A 19,205-nucleotide genomic window follows, 5' to 3' on the forward strand; every position below is an offset into this window, starting at 1 on the left:
TCCAGTCTGAAAACTTTAGTTATGACAATAAAATAAAAAAAAACGGTGGGCTTTTAAAAACAAAAAACACCTTTTCTTTCAAAGGTGTCCCCTGGTCTGTCCCCCTGGAGTTAGCAGCGTTAAGATGGCTCTTGGCTCATGGGTGTTTTTCTTGCTTCTGGACCAGGAAACAGGGTCCAGGGGAAGACCGGGCGCAGGAGCTTCCAGGCAGAGATCCTCTCATCGGGCTCCAGGGGGCGCTGTCTTCTCCGGAGGAGCGGGGCGCCGGGCTGCAGCCCACAGCAAGTGGGCCAAGATCTTCTCCCAAAGGCTGCTGTTGTTTATTACACTCAGGAAAAAACCACAAGCTTGAAAATGCAAACAATAGAAGCCGAGGGGTCACTGTGCTGGCCCCAGTCTCCGTGTCTTGTTGACCTTCCCTGCCAGGGTAGCCCAGCACCTGCTCCCTGCTCCAGACCCTGACCAGGCAGGCTGCAGCAACTCCTGCTCGGCAGCTTTAGTTTATTTTTCTCTCATTTGTCAGTTTTTTTGTTTTTTTCTTTTTGTCTTAAAAAAAAAACAAACAAAACAAACAAACAAAAAAAACAGGTTGTGGGGCCACCACGGGCAAGGAAGAAAGCGATGCAGCTCCTTGTGGCTACATACGGGAGGGTGGACTGGCCAATTCGTAGAAGAGCAAATAGGCGTCGCTGGTGCGCACTTGGCTGGAGGACATGGGCGTGACGCTGTGGAGAGAGCAGGGAAAGGTCAGAGCCCTGGTGAGGAGGAACTGCGGCACAGAGCTGAGGGGCTGAGGGAATGTGAGGGCCTGTCCCTAATCTCTCTGGTGTATACTCAAAGCCAAGCTCTTCTGTTGTCTTCCAGAGATTCTTCAAATGGGCAGCAGACACATACATGTTACCTGGCTTCTTGGCTCTGATGTATCCTATCCAGTCAAGGTGGAAGCCATATAGATGGGTGAGGTACAGGCGTCTGACAGCCAGGAGGCCTGTCGGAGACCTCTGTCTCACCTGGAGTCATTGAAAGTGTGCCATTCGCCTGTCACTGGACTCCGGCAGTAGGCTGTATAATGGCCGCCCATCGTGGTTCCGGAGTGATTGGACACAGCATACAGGTTGTAAACAGCGTGGTCTGAGGAGGAAACACAAGGTTTCAAGCCCCCAAGGCATTCCTTCCCCCTCCTGCCTCTATTCCGTTTTCAAAATTCACTGGTTAGCAGCGTCCCTCCACCGCTCAGCCTCCCATCTTTATCTTAGATACTTGTGCCATGTTTCTTCCCTTACTGCTGAAAAATACTCACTGGTGCTTTCTGAGGCAAATTCTCTCAAGTCCAGGTCTCTTAGAGGGAAATTCACAAATGTTGTGAGCTTGCTGGTGCGTATCCTAGATTCGGAGAACCGCTTCAGATCTGGTATTCATGTGTGTCAAGGACAGACAGGGTGGCAAGAACAGAGTCAAAGTAGAGGAGACCGCCTCCTGAGAGGGAGGGTACCCCTCAGGCAGCAGAAGAGCAAACAAGAAAAGAAAGGCTATCAAGTCTACTTTTTTCCTACTCTGTTAGCATTTACCTCAGCCTCTTTTTATCAGTCTCTCTCTAAAGTCAAGTCCCTGCCTTGATGGATTTTTCCGGAGTGATTGGACACGGCATACAGGTTGTAAACCTGTATATGAAGCACCAAGGATACGAAGCACCAAGATCTTTGGGAACCTCTGGATGGAGAACTTCTTTATACACCGTTTCCTGGCTCGGCAGCGACAGCATGTCTGAAAGACATGACAAACAGAACTGGAGAGGACTGTGTGAATCCAGTAACTCCTGGGCTGGATTTGCTGGTGATGGCGTCTTCCCAGAGAGGTCTCTTGGAAATTATTACAGAAGGGTGACTCACAGGCTTTTCATCGCCATCAAGTACATCCTCTTTGGTGAAGAGCCTCATGCAGTCCATCAAAGTCACCTCAGGATAACCTCGCTGGGAGAGAAAAAAGGTCAGAGGTCAACAACAAAAAGGATAAGAGTGGGGGTTTCAAAAGTGGGGCAACAGGGGTGCATACCTTAGCAATGGGCAGCGAGAGGTCCCAGAAGGGATCAAAGACTGTAGAACAGTAACCACAATCAGTACACGTCAGGGAGCTCTTTAGCTGCCCCACAAAGAGATCTGGGGAAGAGATGGACAGACAATGCTTAAACACAGGAAGTGAGTACATGCTCTTCTACACATCTCCTTTCTCATTGCTCCTGCCTCAGTTTGTTGGATACTGGGCGGAAAGAGGGTTGCCTAGGAGAAAGATTCTTAGGGCTTTTCATGCTCTGCTCAGGCAAAAGCACTTGACAGAAAAAGCAGGCATTCTTTCCCATTCATGCACTTACCCCCAATCCGACTGTCTTCCTGTTCTAGGTATTTCCTCCACATCTGTCGCCCTTTCTCATCATCACTAGGAACCAGAGAGGAGAAGACAATTGGGTCAGAGCTCAAACCATGTTTAAGTTTAAGGGTCTATCAATCTAAATCCTTAATTTTTAATAAAATTCTCCTCAAATCATTACCCCTGAAGAAGAAGGTAAAAAACTCAAATTTGTAAAGTTTTGCTTCTCACAACTTTCTCCTCTTACTTACGGAAGATGATCAAGGTTCTCAGGGTTGGACTTGGGCCTCACTGTTACTCGGTTCACCTCGTTGTGGAGCCCATCCAGAAGAAAGCGAAGAAACTCTTGAGCATCCTGCTGACTAAACCCAAAGAAAAGAGAGTGAGCAATCCCTCTAGTCCCAAGACACTGCTGTTGCTGCCACCTCCCCCACCCCCCTGGGGAGGATATGTCTGCAAAGGTCCTTACTTATAGCCGACGAAGCGCGGTGCATATCTCTGGATCTGGGTCTTGAATTCAGATGGGCTCACCACATCATTGGGAGATGAAGTCCATATGGTCTGGATTAGTTTTGCAAACTCTATTAAAAAGAGGGGGTAGAAAGGGGGTGTGGAGAACAGGTGACACATTTTCTGTAAGTAACTCTGAAACTAGAATCCCAAAAAAGTAGCCAAAGAAAGAAAAACAGGAGAGATACATATAAAATACAACTACTAGTACAGCAACAGTAGAGTGGAAAAAGTGTCCACGGGGGAAGCAGAACTGTGTCCACGGATAGGTTCCTCACCTTCCACGAGGGCTGTGTGTGCACTGCTACTGTGGCTGAGGTCCCTCATATAGAGCCTTTGCAGGCAATAATCTCTCAGCTCCCGGGTGTTGCTCAGGCACTGCAGAATGGAGTTCATGAAGCACTGCAAAGGATGACGCAGACAATCAGTGCGGGCAGACAGACAACGTCTAGCATCTCTACTTACCGTTTCCCTGAAAATAAGACCTAGCTGGACCATCAGCTCTAATGAGTCTTTTGGAGGAAAAATATAAGATCCAGTATTATATTATATTATATGTTATGTTATGTTATGTCATATTATATAATGTTATATTATATATTATATTACATTACATTATATAAGACCCGGTCTTATAGTAAAATATGACCGGGTCTTATATTACTTTTTGCTCCAAAAAACGCATTAGAGCTGATTGTCCAGCTAGGTCTTATTTTCGGGGAAACACAGTAGTGCCAAAGTCCCTCAGGTTTGTCTACCCCAGAAATGAATCCTCCCACAGCCTCAAGTTCCTCTCCTTGTCAGTGAGGCAAATTCCTACTGCTGGCACAGGTGACGTAATTGGTTATTTACTACAGAGGTGTATAAAAGGGTGTGGGTGAGAAGTGAGTGGGAAGTGATGGATGTCCTTAAGGAGAAAGATCCAAGAAAGTAGCTGGGCTGACAGTTAAAAGGGCAACTCCCCTCTAGTAGTGCTTCCTGCTGGGCACAGGGATGAGGTAGAGCCCAGCAATTCTGTAAAATACCAGCCAGGAAGGGCAGACAGCTGCCAGATGGCCTAGAATCAGCTGGAACCAGGAGGGGACACTGGTTAGATTGACACTGGTTAGATGCTAGTCGGCATAGTAGGGGGTGGCCCCAGGAAAGAAGTAGGCTGGGAAGAACTCACCGTATTCCCAAGGTTTCTAAGACCAGCCAGACCCTGGGCGCTCTTAGAATTCTGCAAGCAAAGAACATAGGGCATATGAGGCTGAAGGCAAACAGGCTGGCATGTGCTAAGCTCTCTCATGCAATTCTCTGCCCATTGGAGTCATAAGCATCAGGCCACACGGACTGTGCTCTCTTAACCTTTAGTCTATATACTTTGTAGGAAAGAGGATTGAGCTATGTTTGTTATTTTCAACACACAATAATTAAAACAGGGTTTTACTTTCTTTTATGGACTATGTATTTCCCCCCATCTTTACGTTACTCTTCATTCTCTGCTATACTGGAGACTAGGAATTCATATATTTGGGAACACATTTGATCCCTGGCTACAAGCAATTTCAGGTCCCAAATCCAGGCACTATCTCAATGACCTATGTTTGTACCCCTCGATGTCCAATATGTAAAGCAGCTGTCACAATAGGCACTTCAAAGATCTTGAAAAGTTCAATGACAAAACATCTTAGCTGCGTTTAGATCTTCAGCTGGGAAAAACTCAAGTCAGCCTGCCATTATGAATTGCCAGAGACAGGTGGAATTTTTTCCAGCTGAGCTCAGCTCCTGAGGGCTGATTGAAGTCTGGGAGAATCCTCCCTTCCTGGCTCAGGTTTCAACATTCTGACTGGCCATTGGCTTGGAATCCTTGTGATGGCAGACTGTGGCCAGCAGAGGTAAGCACCTGGTTGAAGGTGTCACTCTTGCTCTTCTCCCTACTGTGGAGGCTGGTGAGGGGGTTGGAGCGAGAACTGATACTAGGTCGAGGACTCTGAGCATGGTTTGTCCAGGTCAATGGCTAATCCTAGCCCTATCTCCAAGGAGTCAGAAAACCTTCAGGCTCAAAGGGTTAAAGAAGCCCTCTACAGATGAGCCTGCCACCCTCTCTCTCAGGGAGGGGGCCTGGGAGCAGGCAACTCTAGAGCAACCCTGGTTGGGGCATGCGTGGGGCCAGCTCAACCCTGATCAGAACAAGAGCCTGAAATAACTCAGCTAAAATTACTTATGCTGTGTGCTGACAGCCTCTGAGGCTGTCAGCAGCTCCAAGCCCAAGCCCATGAGGTTGTCAGCTCAAGGTAGTGGAGAGAGGAGAGGCAGGCTGAAGGAGGGCTTTTTTCAGGAATTGCTTTGCCAATCGCACAAGTAAGCGGATCCCTCCTTGCCAGCTACCAAGTCTAACACTTACAGGTAGGAAAGGAAGTATGAGCAGAAGAGAGAGCTGGTTTCCACCTGCAGCTAGCGAGAAACGCCTGTTGGCAGCGAGTGGTAAGCATCCTTGAAGAATTCTGCCAGGGCTAGCAGTATATGGCCCCAAACACAAAATTTGAATCTTACCTTTCAGACAGTCTAAACCCTGATGTTGCAGTAAGAGGGCCACAACAGAGAGCATTTCCTGGACAAAGACCTTATCAGCATTTTCAGGTAGACTTGGAGAAGGATTCCTCCAGGGCCCAACAAAAGCATTGCAGAAGTCTCTGTGTTGCACATTCAGAGCTAAATGTTAAAGCCTACCTACCCACAACAGAATACCCGCTCTTACACCTATATTTGGCAACACTTCATTAGTTTTTACCCTCTGTGCCTCAAACAACACCTGTCTCGCCAGGCTGTACAAGCCAAGCATTCTATCACTCGTGACCATGTCAGTGTCCACTAGAGTGGGCCCTCAACTGAGAAAGTAGTCACTCAGCACCAGTGAGTGTGCGGAAATGGGAAACTGGAGGTGTCTTTCTTTTTTTTTTTTTTTTTTTTTTTTGATACAACAGAACATTTAATTACATCATTTCTCTGTCAACACACAAGTCATTTAATCATGATTATATTGGCCATTTCCACTGGTTGGCAGGAGGCTCTTCCACTAAAGGCTCCCATGGTTTCCATTGTAACATTTTTCTTGCCAGACTTAGTTCATTTTCAGCCTGAAGAATCACCTCTTCTATTTGGCCACCCTGAAGTTGGTCTTCTAATTTTTTAACATCCGGTTCCGCTTTAACCATACCCAGCCTCTCATTTGTAATCTGTTCTGTATACTTTCTGTATGCTGCAGTTTTAGGGACTTGCTCAAGGACATCAAGAATCTTTGCGTACAATATTCTTAGCCTCTCGTGCGGGCTGTCACACACGGCCAATCCCACCAGGCCCGTGGTCTTCTTTAGCACGCCCGCCATGACAGCGCCGACTAACCCGGCACCTGGAGGTGTCTTTCTACTGAGGCATTCTGCGGTGTTGACACTCTAATTCTGACCCAGCAGAGTGAGGGTCAGGAAGAACCTGTCATCATCCACAGTTACTATTCTTGAGGGTCTAACCCTACTAACGGCCTGGTGGGCAGGGAGATGGGGAAACTCCTTTGAGGCACTGCTAAGACCCTTAGTTTTATTCGTGTGTGGGGTGTCTGATTAGTTTAAAATTTCCTGCGCTCAGAACCACATGCCAATTTCTAAGCACTCATGTAGAAGGTGGTTGGGATAACAGGAGTCAGGGGGTGGGAGCCAAGAGGAGAGCAGCACTGTTCTATGCCTAGCCAGATATTCTTCTGCCATGAATAGGAAATCAGGAGCTCCAGGGAAAGTCAGCACTTTCCATTCCAGAAAGGAACAAAATGTCCCAGGAATGACCTTTCTTAAGGCGAAAACAATCCTACCTCAGGGTTGACAGGCAGAGGCTAGAACTGGAGAATTTGGGAGAGACCCTGCACAGCCAGTCCCTCACCAGTAGAGATGGAAATGACTCCAGCTGGTATGCTAGAACTCATGTGCAAAGAATTGAGAAACTTTGGATCAGAAACTGCTTTAAAATTAGCCATCAGCAAACCTAATTTGACTTAGTTGTAACAGTAGTTGCAGAAAGTAGATGCCACATTCACAGTAAACAGACAGCAGTCACCTTCCAGTGAAGGAGAGCAGTGGGCTCAGGAAGAGCCCACTCTGGGTTAATGCAGAGGAAACATCTTGGTAGGTGGGCCATATAAAAAAGGCTGACTGATGTTTCTGTCTGCACACTCAAGACCCCAGTAAACGGCTTTCCTGTTTACTTCACCTGTGCCATGAGGATCAGCCATGAGTCCTGGCTGCAGCCAAAGAGCCTGGTGTGGCCCTGGCACCAGGCAGTTGCATGCACTGCCAACACGGGAGCTGGTGACTGTTACATAAGGCCTGTCAAGCTCTGGTCCCTTCTCCCCCAAGTGGGCAGTGCCCAGCCTTGAGGTCCAGCTTTACTCTGGGGTGGCTACTTCATTTGGGGCATCCAGTGCCCACTCATCAGAACTGGGGGGGGCTGGTAGGGAAAGGGAAGTTGCCCTTCTTTTTAACCTGTCTGCAACTCCTCTGCCCTTCACAGGGTCAAAGGACCCCTATCACCAACGCTTTTGGAGAACTCCCTTTGGGATCATTTGGGGGTCGGGGGAGGCTGCCCCTTTCTGATCACCCTTTCTTGCTGGGTTTTGGCCTTAGAGGAGTCGCACCCTCAGGATCCAGCGTGCTGCCGTTTCCCTAACACGACGAGAACTAGTCAAGGTTACGCTTTTCTGCACCTGTCCTGATAGGACCCAGGAATTAAGAGCTAAAGCCACCTGGTGTAGGGGTTACCGGGAAGCGGAGGAGGACTCGGGGGCCTGGACCTCAACAAGGGGAGGGGGCTGCGAGTAAGCGTGAGATCACCTGGGGTGGGGGCATTCCCCGCCGGGAGACCCTGGGACAGAAGGGGTGGGGGCGGGGAAGAACGCGTCCCCGGCTAAGGGCGCGCGGCGGTCTCGGGGGAGGGGAGCGTCCGGGGAGTCGGCGGAACCCCAGGCCCTCGGCGTGGGGGTCCCGGAAGAGGGCCCCGCGTACCTTGGCTTTGTTGAGCAGGAGCCCCACGAAGGTGGAGAGCAGCAAGGAAGGGGACAGAGGAGAGCGCGGCCGTAGCTCCTTGGCGAGGGCGGGAAAGGGGGAGGTGGGAGGCTCCTCGGGCAGGGTCACGGTGTACGAGGTGCGCATGCTGCGGGGTGGGCGGCGGGCTCGGCCCCCAGCCTAACGTCGGCAAAAGGGGCGCGGGCTGTGCCGCGCGGTCCCACGGCCGGGACGCCCAGGCCGGCGAGGTCGCACCAGGACACTGGCCACCGCGCCCGGCGTAACCGCTACGGCGGGCCAACCGCGCGCTCCTCCGCCTCAACCTCCTCGGCGCGCTCCGCCAACAGCCCCGGCCCCGGCCTCGGGTGCCCGGACCGACTGGCGGCCCCGCGGGCGCCTCGGGCCCCGTGACGTCAGCGCCGGGGCGGAGCCAGCCCCGCCCCTTCCTCCGCCCCCCCCCAGCCCCCCGACGCGGCCGGGCACGCCCGGCGCAGAGACCTGCAGCTCCGGGGGCGGGCGGGACGGGAGCGCGCAGCCCCGGGCGGGTCTCGGGGTGGGACTCGGGAGAAACTGTCTTTGAGGCCCGCAGAGGACAAGTGCCCGGGACAGAGGGTCGGCCGGGTGAGCTTCCCCTGAGGCCATATTCAATTCCTTAACTTTTGGGAGGTTGCAGATCATTTTGAGAACCCGATGAAAGCTCTGTAATCTCTCCCGGGAAAAATGCACTTACACACACAGTTTTGTACAGCACTGGGGTGGGGTGGGGGCGCGGGGGTGGGATCTCAGGTCCTCTTGGAGCCCAGCATCCACAGTCCGTGAGGGTCGATGAGCCCAGGTGAAGGACAGGTTAAGGAGATACATTTCCAAGGCTTCCGGACTGAGCGCCCATTTTCCCTTCAGCCCTAGTTTGGCCCATTATTAAGAGAGGCAATGCCCATCTTTTATAAGGTCCAATAGGTCACTGCGCCTTTTGGCCCCAAGTAAGAACTTTTTCTGGCCTCTTCTACCCAATTACCCAACTCCAGCTCTCACAGAATCTCAAATTTTGATTTGTTTTGGGGAGGTGGGGATAAAGTGATACAATGGTGGGGAAATGGTGCTCAGTTGGTGTGGGGGTGAGGGTACACTCCGATTCTACAGGTAGCAGTGCTTGAAGATCAGAGGTCTTTGTAGTTTACTTGGTGTTCCACCTGCCTCACCTATCAGGGACCCACACAGAATCTGCCTAGAGAAAGTATCTTGTTTGGAGCTTGCTATTTTTAGCCAGTATTTTTAGCATTTAAAAATCCTCTGAGAGGTAGCAGTGTGTGCTGTTACTCATCGGGGCCTCCTTCTGTTCCTCTTGGCATGCTCATCCCCACATGTGTACCGCACCGCGCCCATGACCACAGCCACATGGGGGATGTGTCCAGCACATATGTATGGCTGTACCCTAGGCCACCCACAACTTTTAGGCTAATCAGAGGGGAGTATAGAGCGTTGCCCCCATGTGTTCCAGCAGTGGTGAGAGGCGTGGGCAAGAGGCAGGAGGCAGGAGCTGCAGGACCTTCTACTTGGTGACAAAAAAGGGTGCTGATGTTAGGAGGGTGACCTCCACAGTCACTGTCCGTTAGCAGTGATCAAACCGGGCCCCTGGACAGAACCAACAGCCTCTTTCTGCACATGCCCTTTTTCCTAACCACAGTCCCACACTGTCTGCAGCAATGCTTGCGTTGGATCACGTCACTCTGCTGCCCTGAAACACCCAGGGCACCTGACTCTGGCACCCAGTCCAGAAGCCTCAGGTACCCCTGTCTATGAGGCTGTCTGTCCACAGGCTCCTTCCATTGTCACCACCCTCTCTTTTTTCTGATCCCTGCTGCCAACCAACCTGCTCTTATTTCTCTGCTTCAGTACTTGCCTTCTCTCACCTAAAAAACAAAACTGCCACTGATCAAGTACTTACTAAATGCCAGGCACTGGCTAAGTGCTTTAGATATATGCGTATTATCCCAGTCAACTTCCATAATAACACAATGACGTAGTAACTATTACCTCTGTTTTATAGATGAAGAACCTTAAGTCTCGAGAGAGTTCAAATGACTTGCCAGGACTGCAAAGCTAATAAATGACAGTGTGGGGCTTTGAACCCAGATCTATCCTACAGCAAAACCCATGCTTCTAACAACTGCTAGGAGGTTTTAGAATGCCCTTCCTAGTCTGCCAATTACCTCCTTATAAATTCTGCTCAAAGCTCCTGTTTTCCACAAAGCCTTTTCTCATGAAGGCCACCCAGCTTTAAACACCCCATTACTGCATACCCTCAGTCTGCTAGCATTCTATTTATACTGTATTAATTTAACTTAATATATATTTATCTTTGTTTCGTAAGTGTCTCTAATGATTCTGTAAATGGTTTTAGATTGTGTGTTGATTGTGCCATCACACTGAGACCTCCTCAAAGGCAGGCTTGTGGATTCTCTTAGTGGGTTCTTAATAAATGGTGTTGACTTCATCTCTAAAGGGGGCCAGGCCAGGCTTTGCGGGGCACCCTGGAAGTACCACTGAGCCTCAGAAGGTGCGATGAGTCTGGGTTTGCATGTGGAATTAGGGTGCTGCAGGACTTGCTGTCCGACACGTGCTCACCCACTGGAACATTTGGTCTATCTCCCTGTGACTTAGGCCGGCGATATGAGTGCTCCCACCCCAGGACATCATGGCATTCTGCCAGCATGCTCTCTCCCGCTTTCCTGGGATGCAGAACGTTAGCGGCACTGCTGGGAGCTAGGAGGCCCAGATGGGGAAAACTCCTGCATGGGAGCTCTTTGAGAAGTCTGGGGGAGGGGAAAGAATCCACACAGGGTCATCTTGTCAGGCAGGTCTGACAGCTGCAGGACACAACCAGCAAAGACTTGTGGCTGATTTCTCGATTAGCCAAGCCCCCATGAGACCCTTTCTCCTCAGTGCTATTTCATGAAGGGGGATGGGTAAAGGATATACAGTTGGCCTCCCATATCTGTGGGTTTCACATCTACCGATTCAACCAACCTCAAATTGAAAATATTCGGAAAAAAAATAAAATCCCACAAAGTTCCAAAAAGCAAAACTTGAATTTGCCACATGCCAAGCACTATGCTGAATCCACATGAATGAAGTGCAATGTAGGCATACCCTGATGTGTAGGCACACCCTACATATGTAAATATAGGTTAACTGCAAATATTACATTATTTTATATAAGGGAATTGAGCATCACGGATTTTGGTATCCGAGGTGTCTTGAAACCAATCCCCAGCGGATACTGAGGGAGAAGTATAGTCTCCTGGGATCTGAATCTGGCTTTTTTTGTGACTTTCTGACTCAAATACACTGACCTAATCTGAGCACGGTTCATTTTTGTAGCCTGAGACTGCCATTTCTCAGAGCCCGTGCTTGGCCTGTCTCCCCTGTAGGATAAGTAATTTTCTCCACCTCAAATCCTTCCTGGCATGGGTGGAGTTAACTCTGTGAGGGCAGGACTGAGAGTGTCCTGCTTTCTCAGATCTTAGTGGGCAGCTTGGTCCAGGGCTTGGAAACACTGCTCAGACCCAGGCAGATGTCTCAAGCCAGTGGCCCTGCTCCAGCAGGCAGCTGCTATTACCACTGCAAACGGACAGACTGGTGGCCTGATTGACTGGTTGAACTGGTAGGGGTTCAGAGTCCTTGTTGGTGGCTGGGCTTTCAGCCCACAAGGGCCCTGGGAGGGAGGGCCAGTAGAAAGCTCTGCTTCCCTGCATCACTCTTACCCAGGAGGCCATAAGCTCTGTACTCCTTTGAGCCTCAGGGCAATCTGGCCTGAACCAGCTGGATTCCAGAGGCCCACACACTTCCTTCTCTCGCTTATACCTCTGTGCAGGGTGCCAGTTTTACATGAGAGGGTACAAGGGGCCACGTGTGCAGCTTTGGGTCCTGAACATGATGTTCATTTCTACAGCCAATGGTCAGTGGAGCTGCTCTCCCAGGGGCAGGGAATATTTTGCCAGGCTTGGATTAATTTATGCATTGCTGAGCCTCACCCTTAGCACCACATTAACTCATGAAGACATCCTGGAGTGGGTGTGGAGGAGGAGGCGGGGAGGATGGTACTGGGCACTGATTGAGAAACTGAAGCCTGGGTAAGGTAGCACCAAGGCCACCAGCCAGATCACAGCCCACAGCCCGTCTTTAAGGGACAGAGACATCGGTGTCTTGCTGACTCTAACCACAAACCACAAACTGACTGCCCTTTTTTTCTCAGCAGCTGGTACTGATCCTGGCTATGGGAACTCTCTGGGGCTTAAGGTTTCCTCTGAGTGACCTTCCCATGCTGTCAACACAAATTCAAGTCCTCAGGAAGTTCAGCCTTCTCAGTGTGGCTGACTGGGTGAGGACAGGCCCCAGGGTCCTAGGCAGCCAAGCTGGACAAACAAGACAGCAGGGATGCTGTTCAGTGTGGCTGAGAAAACAGTGAGAAGGCAAGGGACGGAAGGAGAAGGTTGCATTTCTCACCCAGAAGCTCTTGGGCAGCCCGGCCATCCTCAGCTCATTCCCTTTGGAGCACGCCTCCCCCCTCTCCCCTCCCCCCCCACGCCCTCCTGACACATACACACACACCTCGCCACTGCATGGCAGCAGTCAAGTCCAAAGTCCCACCCAAGAGAAAAAAAATCACATGACTTCAGCTTATATAATCTCTCTGTCACTGAACAGCTGGAACCCAAGGCTTTAAGAGATGAGTCAGCACCCACCCCAGGGGCAAATGGATCCAGGTACTTTAGGTTTCCAGACCTTTTGCTCCTAGCAACAGGTCCCAGAGCAGAGGGCAAGGGTGTGGAAGAGACTCCATGGGGAAAATAGGCTGGGCCAGGCTCTGAGCTTCAGTCACTGGCTCTGCATCGGAGCAGCAGGTGCTTGGCCTGGTGACTGTGCTCTGGAGGGCTCGGGCCAACCCCCAGCTCTGCTTGGGGAGAGGAGAGGGTGGCCTGGGCAGGGCAAGGAGAAGACAGGGCTGAGGCTGGCAGGCAGAATGCCAGGGCTGGGGAGGGAACAGCGGGAAGGGGTGGAGTGGAGGAGGATTAGGATGGATTGTAGGGGTTAAAGCGCAGCCCTGGCAGGGCTCAGTGGGAACAGCTTGTCCTTCCATAGGCCCAGAGAACAGGAGAGGTGGGGCGGAGGGGGGACATGACCAGCTTGGGTGCTTGGGCTTTTGGTTCTCTGCAGGCCAACCCACCTGGCTTGGAGTCCCCACTGGAGGTAGTGCAAGTTTTTTTTTAAATACCAGCTGTGAACCATCACATCCTTCTTCTCTACTCAGTCTGCCTTTTAAACAGAAGGTAGAGTCTGGCACAGCTGTCTTTATCCTAGGCTGAGCTGTACCCTCTCTCGGACTAGCATTTTGTTGGTGCTTATGCAAGCATGGGGGGTTGTTCCGAATTCATGTCCCCTGCTTCACCAGTTCTTTATTGTGCTCAGCTGAGCCTGTGATATTCTAAGTTCATGTTGGCTGTTACTGTTAATGAGGGGAATGAGTCTGGTTAGAAGTGTTCTATGCCTCCGTTGGGGGCCTCCCTTTACGAATGCCAACTGTAGTTCAGGTCAGCCGCCCCAGGGGCCCCAGAGGAGTCAGACCAGGCTGGATCCGGCCACAGGGTGCTCATTCTCCTTTGTCCCTCCCAAGGCTGCTCCCCTCCCCACTCTACACAACTGCTAATGACTCTTTTCTATTAGGTTGGTGCAAAAGTAATGGCAGTTTTTGCCATTATTTTTAAGCTTTTAAACCGCAATTACTTTTGCACCAATCTAATATCATCTTTTCACCCTTAAGTTTACACAAACTTTTCCATAGCATTGTCCTGGCTTCAAATTCTTCCACCTCCATTTTTTGCTTTGGGCCTTATGATATCCCTGTGAGGTGGGCCAGGCAGGGTTGACCATTCCCTTTTATGGATGAGGAAACAGCTCAGATGAGAGTTGTTCACGGTTAGAGACTGTTTCTTCCAGCCGTCACAGCAGCCCATCCCAGCAGCCCATCCCAGCTGCAGAAGACCTCTCCCTTTCCCACCACGTATGACATTTCAAAACAGAGGGCTCTCTCCTATGGCAACTATTTTAAGACCTTATTTCCCCAAGTGAATTGTGAATGCACCAAGGGCAGGAACCAGGCTCATACATCTCTTGCCTCCCAAAGCACCTGGAAAGGTGCAAGGAGGACGAACATTCATTGAGCACCTAGACATACCAGGCCCTTTCACATGCAACTTTTGATTCCTTATGATAATCTATGAAATGGGAACTCTGATCACTCTTGTTTTACAGAGGAAACAGGTTCAGAAATTAAGGAACTTCTTTGTGGTTCCACCGCTACCCTGTTTCCCCGAAAGTAAGCCCCAGCCGGGCCGTCAGCTCTAATGCGGCTTTGGGAGCAAAACTGAATACAAGAGCCGGTCTTAGATTATACCCGGTATATTATATTATATTATATTATATTATATTATATTATATTATATTATATTATGGTATATATATTATATTATACCCGGTTTTATAGTCAAATAAGACCGGGTCTTATATTCATTTTTGTTCCAAAAGATGCAGTAGAGCTGATGGTCCGGCTAGGTCTTATTTTTGGGGAAACACAGTAGTAACTGAGCACTATAAGTGAATAAATGAGAAGGTAAGATCCCCAAATGCAGATGTGAAGAGAAGCTGGACCCGGTTTTAGAAAGAACTGGTCCAGGCTCCATGAGCAGGGTTGTTCTCACCTCAGCCAGAGGCAGTCAGCTCCAGGAAGTGAGGATGGGAGGGGGTGAGGTTAAATCGAGGCCTTGTCTTACACCATTGACCCATTAGGGGCCTTTCCCTGTTGGCAATATCTTTTTGAGCGTGAACTCAGAGTGGAACACTAACTCAATTGTAGGGTGTTATTGGTATTATTCGCATTAGCTAAGTGTGTTGTGAATTGTTTCTGGAAGGGAAGGAGGGATGTTAAGGTGGCAAAGTGCCCTGGGGTAATCTGCCATTCCCTTGAGGTTGTCTCTCAAAATTCCCCTCACCCTGGCCCTGGTGGTGGGCTTGGGGCCCAGGTGTCCACTTTAGATTAGGTAGAGGGCAGCAGATTCCAGGGAGGCATGCCTGTGGAGAGGAGGCAGAATCCCAATGGAGTATGAACCCCAGGAAAGCAGGAGACCCTGCTATCTCATGACTGGGACTGTCGGTGGATCTGCACTTTATCTGTGGAGAGGAGGTTTTCAAACCTCAGCATGCTTAAAGATTCCCTGAAAAGCCTGTGAAAGCAGCAGATTTTCAGGCTATCCCTAGAGAGTTTGATTTAGGGGATGTAGGTGGGGCCCAGGTTCCTGAATTGTTAAGCCCTGCAGGTGATTCTGAAGCAGGAAGTCTGCCGATCCCACTTTGAGGAACTCTGCATACCATTAAGAGCCCTTCTCTACTGAGCAAAGTGGGGGAGCCCCTCAGAAACCTCTAGGACCTAAACCCCTCCACAGAGAGCGCTTTCTAACTGCCCCTGAGATGAGCAACACTGAACATGCCCAAGTGAATTCATGCTCCAACCTAAGCACATATTCCTCTGAGAGCACATCTATCTCCAGGCCAGCTCTGTTGTTTCCCACTCTTCTACATTAGCCCTCCAATGTAGCCAACCCTGCCTTGCCAGGGTCTGAACGTCCTGGAAGACACCAGCTTTTGTATCTCCCATGGCACTTCACAGATGGCCCACCAAGGCCAAGACTCACTCTCTAGGTAATGTTATCAAAGTTGTTCTCTTAAGACCTTTAGTTATGCCAAGCTTCAAGGTCTATGACCCAAAGCCCCGCCCGTCCTGCAACCCTGCTCCATTTTTCTGGACAAGCCCCCCTTAGCAGCATTTCTTGCTGTGACACAGCTGTTGTTTCAAAAAGGCACATGGCCTAGGAGTAGGGGAAGGGTCCATAAGGTTATGAAGATACAACACTTAACTCTCCTGCCCATCTGCTTGTCTATCTATCTGTCCATCCATTCACCCACCATCCATCCATCCATCCATCCATCCATCCATCCATCCATCCATCCATTCATCCATCCACACATTCATTATCCATACATGCAATCAGTGGGTCAGCTGAGTTCTGTGCTGCTCTAGGCACATGGTCAGGGAGCTAGAGATATGATTTCTTTCTCATCCTCTGAGTGCTCGCCACCTCATGGGTCACTAACAACTACAGAAAAAGCAGAATGTAGTCTATGCCCCCAAAAAGGTATGTTCATGGATTAGGTATGAGTGAGACCATGCCAGCTTTTGCTCTCTCCAGTGGAGCCTCTTCATTCTAGCCCAGGCAGGACTGGAATACAGAGGTATTGGATTGTCTAAAGCCCTGCAAAAAAATTCTCCACCACTTTCTCCAAAGACACATGGTAAGGACTGCTGTCCAGTAATCCTGGTCCTGAGCCAGCCAGTGTCAATCAGAGGAGAGTACCTCTTCCCAAATGACTGGGTCCAAATGTTAAGCTAGGTCTCCAGGCTGGAAAGTGAAAGCCTGAGTAGGAGGAGAGATGCAACCAGAGCACAGAGGCCTCTCTTACCACAGGGAACACTGGTGGTCTAGGGGCCTCAGCATTCAGTCCAGGATGGGGTAGTGCCTGCATGGGACCCTTGCATGTTGGATGAAAAAGTAGTGGGTAAGAATCGCAGTGTATATGGGGGTAGCTGAGTATTTCCGGGAGGACTGCTGGACCATCGTCGAGTGCACAGGTCCTGAAGTGGGTTTCCTGGGGAGAGTGGGAAAGTCTCTGAGCAGGGCAGTGAGCCATGAGGGCACCAGACGTGCCTAGACGACTTCCCTGTCTTGTCCTGACTAGGGCTGCAGGAGCAGCCACCGTGGGGCTTGGGAGGAAAACCTCTGCTTTTGATCATCAGTCGAGTCGGGAGTCCTTCCATCAACCTGGCTCTTCTACATGAGTGGCTGCCTCCCCAGCCCATCACAGGGTCCCCAAGGGGCAAACTCACCATGGTGTCTCGCCCTGGGGAGCTGGAGCGGCTGGGCCCAGGGGCCTGGCCTTTACCCTTCTCCCACAGAGTGTAACGGCCACTGGGTCGGTAGGTGGGGCTGAGGACTTCAGGGACTCGTGAGGAAGGGGCCTGGATGGGCACCTGAGGTGCACTGCCCTTGCGACCATAGTTCTCCAGGTAGTCGGCCAGGTACTCGGAGCGGCTGGCTGCCTGATAGAGCCCCTGCAGGGCACACAGCTCCTTGCGCGTGCGGGCGAGCATGGGGCTACGGCCCAGGTTCCCAGGGTCTAGCCGGTAGCTATCTGAGGTCCGCAGGCTGGAGAAATCCCTGGCCAGGTCTAATTGACTGTTCGACTTCTTCTGGGTCAGGGTTACCCCCTGGTCGCGGGCATTCATGGGCAGGTAGTTGAGGGAGTTGTTGGTTACTCCATAAGGGAATCCACTGCCCCCGCTGAGTCCACTCCCTGAAGGTCGCTCAGTGCCCCGAGTCTGGCTCTCTGCCCGCTTACCACCCCCGATGATGTCTGGTCTCAGCAGGGGGCGGCCTCTGTCGTAGTCCAGGATGGAAGAGGGGCCATAAGTACGGGGACGGGTGAGGAAGCTGGTTGGGGGCCCTGGCTTGAAAGCAAGCTTCTCTTTCTCCAGGAAGGAGGCAGCCAGGTTGGCCCCATAGGACGAGGGAGTGTAGGTGCCATAGCCTGACTTGGCATAAGGGGCATCTGTGTAGCGGGCCGATTCTGTGTAGCGCTTCAGAGTGGAGGAGAGCTGGGACATCCTTCAGGGCTGCACTCACTGGGGACTGGGAGCCTCATGGGCTGAAAGACAAGGAAAGCAGTTGTCAGAGGGCCCTGCCAGGTGTCAGGCTCCCACTGTACCTGCTGTCCATCCCCAGTTGGCCAGAACCTTAGGGCTCAACCAGGGACCACACAGTCCATTTCCACAAGAGGCTGGCCTGCCACTGAGAAACACGCTTATGCATGTGTGCACACAGGTCTGCACTCACCCATGCATGCATTCACATCTCAGTGAAAGCACAGAGGTTACTGGCTTTTATCAACCACACAGGGCAATCAGTCTCAGCACCTCCTGGCCTCTGAGTGCTCTCCTCAATGATCCAACCGTGCGAGCAGGAAGATGCCGCCTTCCAAGCTACACATAGTATCCCAATCCAGATCCCATCAGCTTCTGTATAAACTCCCAAGTTGAAGGGGTGCCAAAGCCCTCACCCTCTGGACTGAGAACACTGATAGTTCAAGAGTTAAAACCGTTTCCCTCCCTTTTGACTTATGGGACGAGCAGAAGTCTTTTTGGAATCATAAACTGTCTGAGCTGGAATGACCTGAGGATCATTTGGTCAGATTCCTGGTGAGGTAAAGGAGGATATTGAGTGGAAATAATAGGGCCTGGGGAGAGGCAGTGGTGAGTGAGCATGTGGCAGAGAGGGGGGCTTGACCTTGATCTCTAGGCTCCAACCCAGAGTTCTTCCATGGACATGGTCACTGCTGTGCTGAGGGAATTCTCATGTGGTAGAACCCACCCTCTTCATTGAGTTAAGTCTGCAAGTGGAGTTAGGGTGCGGCCAGGTACTCGGAGCGGCTGGCTTGGTTGGTAAGTTCCCTTACCAACCTCCATCCCTAGCTGTCCGTGATGATAATAACTTGTGCAAAGGGGGCCCCCTAGAGGCTACAATTCTGCACTGCAGGCAGCGCTCCCTGTATCCATCCCTAGTCCTTACAGCTGGGGTGGGTCTGGTGACCGAACACAGAATCTCTGAACTAAGGAGTTTTGAGGGCCCTAAAGGGTCATCCATTTTAACTTCTCCATTGTACAGATGTGAAGAACGATGCTGATTTGCCCAAGGTTACACACTAGCAGAGCCGGGGTTGGAATTCAGGTCTTTCAGATTTCCAGCCCAGCACTCTTTCCATTTTACCTTGATTCATCCCTGCCCATCAAATTTAGGCTTACGTGGGGACCCCCAGAGCCCCTGCGTCACCCTCAGCATGCAAGCTTTTTTTTTATCTACAAGGGAGCTGGACTGCAAAGGTGCTTTGGAGACAGTAGCAAGTAGGATCAGAACTCTTTCCTGAAGGCTATCAGGGGCCCTTGGGAGGTTGGGGTGGTGGTGGTGGGTAGCAAAGTCATCCATGACTCTCAGAGTAGTGTGTGCAGGGCCTGGTTTTGATTCTCCCTGTGACTGACTAGCTGGTTGATTTTGCCCTGGTCATTTAACCACTTCGAGCCCCAATTTCCTCACCTATACAGTGAGTATAATCATTATCACAGGGTTGTTGTGAGGA

General features: G+C 50.8%; 2 protein-coding genes and 1 long non-coding RNA gene across 8 annotated transcripts in view; 1 reads left to right on the forward strand and 2 right to left on the reverse strand.

The window, feature by feature from the left end:
* Positions 1-19,205, reverse strand: part of USP2 (ubiquitin specific peptidase 2) — a 25,885-nt gene continuing 6,680 nt past the window's right edge. For 4 of the 6 annotated variants that reach the window (XM_081064723.1, XM_081064724.1, XM_081064725.1 and 1 more), the window contains exons 2-13: positions 16,903-17,720; positions 4,043-4,093; positions 3,153-3,276; positions 2,834-2,945; positions 2,616-2,726; positions 2,369-2,433; positions 2,053-2,156; positions 1,890-1,970; positions 1,686-1,764; positions 1,301-1,408; positions 1,011-1,131; positions 1-725 (exon numbers count right to left, since the gene is read on the reverse strand). In XM_081064723.1, the coding sequence (XP_080920849.1) occupies positions 638-725; positions 1,011-1,131; positions 1,301-1,408; positions 1,686-1,764; positions 1,890-1,970; positions 2,053-2,156; positions 2,369-2,433; positions 2,616-2,726; positions 2,834-2,945; positions 3,153-3,276; positions 4,043-4,093; positions 16,903-17,679 (1,821 nt within the window). In that variant the 5' untranslated portion in view covers positions 17,680-17,720 and the 3' untranslated portion in view covers positions 1-637. Of the gene's footprint in view, positions 726-1,010; positions 1,132-1,300; positions 1,409-1,685; positions 1,765-1,889; positions 1,971-2,052; positions 2,157-2,368; positions 2,434-2,615; positions 2,727-2,833; positions 2,946-3,152; positions 3,277-4,042; positions 4,094-7,904; positions 8,317-16,902; positions 17,721-19,205 lie in introns of those variants that run through there. The other 2 variants (XM_081064727.1, XM_081064728.1) reach the window with 2 other exon arrangements.
* Positions 5,815-6,281, reverse strand: LOC308504354 (NADH dehydrogenase [ubiquinone] 1 alpha subcomplex subunit 5). Its single transcript, XM_081064729.1, has one exon. The coding sequence runs from the start codon at positions 6,240-6,242 to the stop codon at positions 5,892-5,894; it is 351 nt and encodes a 116-aa protein (XP_080920855.1). The 5' UTR covers positions 6,243-6,281; the 3' UTR covers positions 5,815-5,891.
* Positions 8,489-19,205, forward strand: part of LOC308504355 — a 25,770-nt gene continuing 15,053 nt past the window's right edge. The window contains exon 1 of the long non-coding RNA XR_013994344.1: positions 8,489-8,525. This is a non-coding gene — a long non-coding RNA (uncharacterized lncRNA). The remainder of the gene's footprint in view (positions 8,526-19,205) is intronic.

This window comes from Rhinolophus hipposideros (genome assembly GCF_964194185.1).
Source record: "Rhinolophus hipposideros genome assembly, chromosome: 10".
Lineage (NCBI taxonomy): Eukaryota > Metazoa > Chordata > Mammalia > Chiroptera > Rhinolophidae > Rhinolophus > Rhinolophus hipposideros.